This window comes from Morone saxatilis, unplaced genomic scaffold (assembly GCF_004916995.1).
Source record: "Morone saxatilis isolate NCDOM2014 unplaced genomic scaffold, NCSU_SB_2.0 Contig22, whole genome shotgun sequence".
In the NCBI taxonomy this organism is placed as follows: domain Eukaryota; kingdom Metazoa; phylum Chordata; class Actinopteri; family Moronidae; genus Morone; species Morone saxatilis.
In genome coordinates, this window is record NW_023339785.1 from 26,194,288 (window position 1) to 26,203,002 (window position 8,715).

At 41.1% G+C, this 8,715-nt stretch overlaps 1 protein-coding gene across 1 annotated transcript in view; it reads left to right on the plus strand.

Annotated features, from left to right (window-relative positions):
• Nucleotides 1-1,305: 1,305 nt before the first annotated feature.
• LOC118333686 (transcription factor COE3-like) overlaps nt 1,306-8,715 on the plus strand; it is a gene marked incomplete at its 3' end in the record, with an annotated part of 22,179 nt that continues 14,769 nt past the window's right edge. Inside the window, 1 exon segment of the mRNA XM_035669434.1 lies at nt 1,306-2,204. Within this exon segment, the coding sequence (XP_035525327.1) occupies nt 2,071-2,204 (134 nt within the window).

The following is an 8,715-nucleotide window of genomic DNA, read 5'->3' on the forward strand; positions in this document are numbered from 1 at the left end:
AATATTAATAATTATTTTTGTTTTTATTTATTAGAAACATTTTTAGTGACAGAAGGAAAATGTATTTATTAGAAGAGTTATTATTTATAACTATAATTAAAATGATAAAACAATATTTATAATAATAATTATAATTGGAGACGGGCCGATGGAGCTGTTGCCGTCTGGTTTCTAACCCTTCTTCATCTTCCTCTAATCTGCAACGAATGTTGCAGCGTCTCATTTGACTTTTTCTCTTCCCCGGCACAGGAAATATTTCTCCCAGGCTTTTCCAGACTTTGTACGTCCCTGGAGGGAGGCACGCTTAAAGGAGGATAAATAGTTTACTCAGCCGCTGCTCTGGACGTTTGTGCTTATTAGAGAATGTCTGCTCCGCCACTGAAATGAACAAAAATGACTGCTGCAGATGTCAAAAGCCCAAAACATCAACAGAAATGAGCATTATTTGATTGTTTGTATGATGATGCCTCAGTGTGTTCCTGATTACTGATGGACCGCTGCGGGCCCGCGGCGCCTTAATCCTCAAATTAAACACATTTACTTTTTTAGCATGAGAAGAAATGTGTGTGTGTGTGTGGTGTGTGTGTGTTTGTGTGTGTGTGTTACTGTTGTGTGTGTGTGTTATATGTGTGTGTGTGTGTGTGTGTGGTGTGTGTGTGTGTTGTGTGTGTGTGTGTGAGCGCCATATGTCCGTGCGTAAAAAAGCGCAAATTGGTGCCAAACTCGCGCGCCTCCCGTGTCAATCAGCCGGAACGCGGGATGACAGAGGAGATTATTCCACATGAAACCAGTTAATCCCCCAAAATCTGAGGAAGTCTGCGAGGTTGGAGGAAGAGAATACAGAGTGGTGTAAGGGATGAGGTTCAGTATTACAGTCTCGTATCCGGAGCGGGGAAGGTTTGGATAAAGGAGCTGGAAGCTTCTGTCAACCTCAACGAGTCTTTTAATGATTCAGGCGTAAAAAAAGCCACAGATATTAAAGAGAAGTGACAGATTGTGCCCAGTTGTTTGGGTTTGTTTGCAGATGTGTTGGAATCAGGCGGAATCGGTGCGTAAAAGCGGTTTGAGCTCCAGATTCCCTCACATGTTGACTGTTATTGAACACATCATCAACCTGTTAAAGTTCACCTGTCAGTGTGTTTGTTAAAGTGTTCATCTCTTCAGCTGAAATCCTTTAAAACATTCAAACCTCATTTCTTACAGTGCGCGCGGCCCAACACGCGGAAACCCTTATTTGGAGCTGGGTCTGAAAAAACAATGACGCAACGCGCGACTTCCACCAATCAGGCGCCAGAGGTGCGACCAATATCCAAATGAGCTGCCCTTATTTGGTCGCGTCCCCGCCCCCTCCTGATCCACGCCGGTCCCCCGGGAGCTCCAGAGCCCCGGACCCCGGGAGAAGGAGCTCTCCGCCGGGACAGAGGAGCCATAAAGAGCCGGGGAGGGAGGGGGATGAGATTTCTCGCTGCCCAATCCCCCTGTTCCCCCGGGAGCAGCAGCCTTCCACGGTCCGTCCCTCCCTCTTGTTTGCTAATCATTTCATTTTACTCCTTTTTGAAGCGGTGGCGTGTTTTTTTATCCCACTTTTCATTTCTCCACAATCCGCGGCTGCTCGCCTCCCTCTGATCCCCGGCTCTCCGCGCTCCGTTCTCCCGGCGTCAGGCTCTCCGGATCCCGGCTGATTCTCCCCTCTCTCTCACTCTCTCACTCTCTCTCTCTCGGCTCCTCTGAGATGCTCTCCTCGCTCTCCGCTCCTCTCTCCGCCCTCTTTTAACTTCACAGAGACGCCGGTTTAAAGCCCGGGCAGCTGCGAGCCGGGGCTGGGATCTAAAACAACCCCGCAGAAACCCAGAGGGATCCGGGACTCTTCACTGGATCAGGACCCGATACTTTGGGGAAGCTCGCTCGTGTGTCCCTCCTCCCCTCCTTCCTTCCTCCTCCTCATCGCTCCTCTTCTCTCCACCTTAATCCAGGTGGTCCTTTGGCTTTTTTGAGTGGCTGCTACAGGGAGGATTATTCTTCTTTCTTTCTTGTTTCTGGTGAAGACAAAGCTCCCAGAAGGACACTTTGATGTTCTCCATCCAGGACAGCCTCCCCAGGGGGGCCCTGACCATGAAGGAGGAGCCGCTCCCCACCGGCATGACCCCGGTCCGCTCCTGGATGCAGGGCGCAGGGATTTTGGACGCCAACACAGCGGCCCAGAGGTAAAAATATCCCCAAAAAGCATGCAACTTTTCATCTCCGTGCTGCGCGGTGCCAGCCCGCTCATTAGTGCCACACTCTGAAAACTCCAGCGTGAAGGTGAAAGTGGTGTTTGCATCCTCCAGGAGCCGTTTGAAAAGTGACACACACGGAGGTTCCCGGTCAGCCTGCGGGGCGCAAAGAGCCAACAAAGTTAAACCCAAGCGCAGTGAGACAGGCTCGGTGTGTTCAGTGAGACAGTGTAAAAACAAAGAGAGGATCAAATAAATTAAACACAGAGAAAAAGATGAAAACTTCGGACTTCAAACTTTTAGTGGAAGCTGCAGAGAAGCAACAGAAGCTCCAGATGGACATTCTGAGAGCTTTTACTTTAAAATCCATCTACAAATTAACGTTTAGAATCCAGAGAAAAAGTCCAATTTATTCTCAGAGAAAACAAAATCCCTCCTGAAAGGCTGTCAGTCATAAACACTCTGTCTTCTTTCTCCCACTAATTCAAAGCAGCAGGGTTAATGCTTCCAGCGCTGAGCGGCAGCCCCATCACACCGTCTCCCTCCTCCTCTCGGGCGGATTCGGGCTCACCGGCTGTCCGGTTCGAGCGCACACAGACGCCGAAGTGCTTCCCGCGCTTCCACGTGTCTTTTTAACCCAAAACTCAACTTGAAATAACGTTTCCGTCCCCCGCACGGCGGCTCCGGTAATTCATTTAAACCAATGTGACACGCGGTCTGGTGCTGCAGGAACACGCCGCGCGCAAAGAGCGCAGAGCGGCGGGAGGAGCGCGGAGCTGCGGCCGCTGCACGCGTCCGATCTCTGGGATCCTTTCACATTATTTAAAGCTTATTCAGGAGATAATTATAATAATTAGTACACGACTGTTTAATTAAAGCACACGGAGATTTTCTCGTGTGCAGATTCTAAAGCGCTGGGTTGAATATTAAAAAATGTAAGCGATGTTCAAATTGTGGAGGAACTCGAGGAGGAAATGAAGCAAATTTAAACTGAGTCACAGGTTAAATTAAAAGCTTCTGCAGCTTTTTACACGCAGGTTAAAATAGATGAAGTCCGCAGTGAAACACACGCAGCCCGGCAGATATCTGACACACCGAACTCCACTTAGAAATCCATCGATTTAAACATTTTCTACGTTTTAAAGCTCCTAAAGCTTCAGACAGCCGAAGAAATATTCAATTCAAAACAAGAACTGAATGCCAAAAATTCCCAAATTTAACAGTAAAATATTTGTGCAGTTTAAAATAAAAATGAATCTCTTGAGAGTTTTTAAAATTCTCTTTCGTCTTTGTCTCTAAACTCCGGTTTTACCTGTAAATTGTGACGTAATTAATGAGTTTCAGGTGAGCTGCAGTGAAATCTGACCGCTTGACTCAAATAAATCGATGCAGGTTTAAAATCAGCTGCTGAACATGATGGAGATCCTTCAGCTCCTCGGACTCACGGAGGCTTCAAACTTTACCAGCAGCGCCGCTTTCTCTGCTTTTAAACGGGACCTCAAACTGAAGCTGATCCGGTTTCATCTGAAACCTTTTTTAAGTGAAAGCATCATTTAGTGAGTAAATGTCGTTGCTTCCCGCAGTTTCACGCATCACAACGATGCAGGCTGACATCTGAAACACCTGTTTCAGACCTGAAGTCCTTTAAAATCAACAGCAGCTGAAACTGAAAGCAAACTTTATTGTCCAAATATGTTCAAACAGAAACAGACACAGTGACAGAGGTTAACAAAAAGGTATTCAAAATAAATGTATATAAATAACTACACCTACAAATAACAAATATATAAATATATATAAAGATTACTGATTATTTGTTTGCTCTGTAGAAAATAACAAATGACTATTTAGATGTTTTTGTTTTGTCTAATAAAGAAAATGTCTTTATAAGAAAATCTACAAATATTTGTTCTTTTTTTTAGTTTTTTAAAAAACTGATTAATCGACAAATCATTTCAGCTATAATCTGAATTTATGTTAAATTGTTGTATTGCAGTGCAGATATATTATGTGTCTGTTTATAGCTTTATACAACCTGCACTGTGTTATACTTTAATATCTGTAAACCTGAACATTATTCTGATCACAAACTTACATCTGAGGGATTTAAAATGTGAGTGAATGAGTAAAAAACACGAACAAACTGAAGGTTGAATCATTCTGACGATGAACAACAATCACTGAGTTTAAATGTGTTTGTAAGAGGCTGAATTTAATGTAAGTGAACCAAACTTCATTCAAAAAAACACTCATTTTAATTTTGTGTGTAACTGAAGAAGTTTGAGGTATTGGTATAGCTGTTTCTGTCATCACTCTGATGTTGTGTCGACACGAAGCTGCAGATTTCTGTGTTTAAACCAGATAAATGATGGAAGTCTCAGTGAGTGTGTGTGTGTGCTGCTTTCTGCTGGAAGACGTCTGCTTATATCAAATTTCACAAATGTACAGTTTATTCAACATTATCGCTCCAATAATGCAGAAAGAAAACCTTTAAACAGAGAGAACTGACAGTTTAAGATTAATATAAAGAATCAACAGTTTATTCTCTGTGTGGATGTATATTATATATTATAAATATTATATATATTAAATATAGGTCTGTAATATAGAAACATGATATCAGACTGAGGCTGTGTTCACAAACAAGCACCTGCAGCTGTTTGATATTTAATCCGTCAGATAATCTGCAGTCCGGTTATTGATCAGTGATTGTTACCTGATCAGGTTGAATGAGGGGAAGCGTGTTTGAGTGGAGACTCTTTCTGAGCTCCTCTTTTATATTTTAAACCACCTGTGTGACACATTTATTACTATTTTTATCATAAAGACAACAAGTAAACATCAGTTAGACGTGGAACAGATAATTAACACATAAATAAAATAAAAAAACAGGATGTCCAACAGGATGTTTTTCCTCCAAACTATCTTTTAATCCACTAATTTACATCATATTTCATAATATTTCTTCTGTTTTCCAGTGTTTTAATCAAATTCACGCAGCTTTAATCACATTTATAATAATAACTGAAAGTCTTCATTTTCACCTGCAGATCAGTTCTGTAACAAACATTACATGAGGAGGAAATTCTTCTGAAACCTGCACCCTGACAGATGTGTATCTGCATGTATGCTGATAACGATAATATCTGTGTGATATTTTACACTCTTCTTACAGTTTATTAAGTTAAAATCTGTTCAACTGTGAGTTTTAATGGATGCAGCAGCTGCACCCTTTTACAGTAAAAGCCCGTTATTCATGATTTCAGATTCAGAAACGAGACGCTCAAAGTTCAAAACAGAGGAAACTAATAATAAAAGACCATAAAATGTAAAAGTAAGTCGTGCATTTTGGGCGTAAATATAATAAAAGTAGAGGATAAATTCAGTGTTAATGTTGCAACATGTCTCATCCACAAACACTCACCCCTCTCTGCTCTCTCATTTACAAACCTTAAAACTCGACTTGAACGCCTCACATGGAGCTCAAAGTGTGAAACGTTCCTCATCAGTTAACGTTGACTGTGAGTGGATGAAAATGACGTTAAAGATATTTAAAGGAAGATAAGACGTTAAAGGTGTTTGTGCTGACTGAGGGTTTGTGCTTTGTGTCGCAGGAAGACGGCGGTTTGAATCCCGTGTGGGGAAATCTGTCGGTTTGCAGAAAGATTTAAGATTCATGTTTCTCTGGTTTTTTGGTTTTGTTGTACAAAGAAGTGTCACAGTTGTATTTCTGTGCTTTATTGCACACTCCCCACTCTCTGAATTAAGATATTTGTTGAATCCAGCTGGTGTTTCAGTCCCTGCAGACCTCCATCAGGAAGTTATTTCACTAAAATCTGAAATGTTAGTGTTTCACTTTCAACCTGCAGATGACTCAGGAAAACAACCTATCTGATGCAGAAATCTTTGATATTGAACATAAATCAGGAGCTAAAGTTAAAACAGACTGCTGTTACAACATTACACACATTTTATGAAGTACTTTATTTGTGGCAGTTATCACAAGGAGCATGATGGGAGAGAGAAGCTCCCTGTCGGACTCATTGGTCAACACCATAAACCTCTCGCCCAATTTAAACATATGTTTTCCCCCCACTTGTGAAGATAAGTTCAGGTTTTTAACGATGAATTCCTCCTGGTAGCTCCTTACCGAGGCGGCTCGGGTTCTAATCCTGTCCATCTTCAGCTGCTGCTGTTGAATACAAATGGCAAAAAGCCAAAATATATATATAAAGAGTGATTTGTTTCTCTCACAAAGTGAAAAATGTTTGAAAATTTGCTTTGTTTTTGCTCCTGAAAACCAGAAAAAAGTCCAGGAAAGCTTCAGAATTCACCTGCGACTCTTTGTGTTGTTCTTCTAAAGCTACGTCAGAGTCAGATGTCAGAGGTCAGATGTCAGCGCTGTTCTGATATTAACTCTATTGGGTCTAATGGCATTTCCTCAATTTTTTTATTAAGCAGATTGAACTACATTGTAAAATCATCGTTTTTTTCAAATCATGGTCTCATGGTCTCATCTCATGGTTAAAGTCTTCAGTCTGACATTAAACGTGCCTCCATCTTTATAAATGTTGGCGGCATCATTGAAAATAAGTCTTTATCATTCTGTCCGTAACAAAGTTATATTTTATAAATATAGAAACAAAGAAGTTTCAAATATGAAACGTTGTTTTCTAGATGCTCGTTCAGCGAACTGAAGCCTTAATATTTCCTCTTTTATGACACTGAAGCTCATTTCTGGACAATCCTTAAAACGGGCGAATTTGTAGTGAAGTCTGGTTGGAACGATTTAACTCTCCGGAGCTGATTTGCTTTGTGTTGTTCGTTGCTCCTGAAAACCATAAAAAGTCCAGAAAAGCGTCAGAATTCGTGCTGTGATATGAACCCTTTGGGGTTTAATGTATTTTCTCTATTTACACACCTTCTTAAATTCCCCTTTTAAGGAACTTGCATACGTTGATGAAGCCACATGTTTTATATGCGAATGTGCAGAAAGGCCTCAGCTGTCTGTGTAATGAGGCACTGTTTGTCCCAGAGCTCTCTGTGAGGAGATAATGTGACCCTAAAGCTTCAAATCTCTCCTAAAAACACACCTTTACTCATGTGGACCAGTCGTTCTGGGGCTTGAAATGGGTTTATCAAAGAAGAAAAATAGTGCAATACATGAATAAAATAGTATATAAAAGTATAATAAAAGAGTTTGTTTCACACAAAATGTACGCTGTGTGAATCACGGTTTGGTCTGGTTTGGGAAGTCCTGTGAGTGAAGTGGAGGTCGGAGCGGCAGACCGGACTTCGTGTCCTCTCGCTTTATTTTGAAATATCTGTGCAGCCTTTATTAGAGAGCAGCAAACATGTGGAAGAGAGAAAGACAAACGTTAAAGCCCGATCCACCAGGATGCCTCTGTGGGTGAAAACATATAAAACATTCAGCGCTCGCTAATAAAAAACAGACTTTTGTTGCTCGTCGTAGCTTCTTCCTCCTGTCGGACCTCCTGGGTCAGTTTTAAAGCAGCCTAGAGTTGTACAAGTACTGTTTTTATTTAGAAAAGCAGAAAAATGAACAGGATTTGGTGCAGATGAATTCTTCAAGATTTCAAGATTAAAACAACATCTCGCTTTAAATCTTTTCAGCCATCTTGTCTCCGTCCGAGTGACACAGAGTTTGTTTCTTTACTGTTTTTAATGTGGTTGAACTCGTATTAAGGCTCACATCGGTCCACATAGAGACTTAATGTGCTGATTACTTTACTCCTTGTTGACTCTCCAGGTTGGAAACTGAAATGAAACATCTCAGCCGCCATGTTGATTCTTCTTTGATTGTTTCTTCACTCTGAATTAGATAAAGTTGTTGTAGCTGTAAGATCTTATGAAAACGTATTTTTGTTTCGTTATCGGCACTAAAACTGATAAAACTTTTATTTTCTTAAACCAAGTGAAATAATGTGGCTGTAGACGTCAGTCCGCTCGTGTAGATCGAACTACGGTGTAAAGCCGTTTTTAATAATACGACTCATTGGGATTCGGGGACTCTTCTTTCTTTTCTGCTTCCTAAAAAATAATATTTGTTCTTGTGATTAAAGTCTGTCAGACTTTAAACGTTCCTCCATCTTGATAAATGTTGGAAGACACAAGTGACATTGATGAAAATAAGTCTTTATCATTCTGTCCGTAACAAAGTTCGAGTGTGTTTTATGAAACTGTGCGACACTATTTCCCCTGAATGCATCTGAAGCAAGAAGTTTCAAATATGAAACGTTGTTTTCTAGATGCTCATTCAGCGAACTGAAGCCTGAATATTTCCTCTTTAATGACACTGAAGCAAATTCTGGAAAATCCTTAAAAAGAGTGATTTTTAAATGAAGTCTGGTTGGAACGATTCAACTCTCTGAGCTGATTTTTGTGCTTGTTTTTCTGGAAAAAAAACAGACTTTTAGGGCTCAATAACGAGGCAGAGGTTTTTCCTGCAGTGTTGGCAGGTGTGTGTGTGCATGTGCGTGTG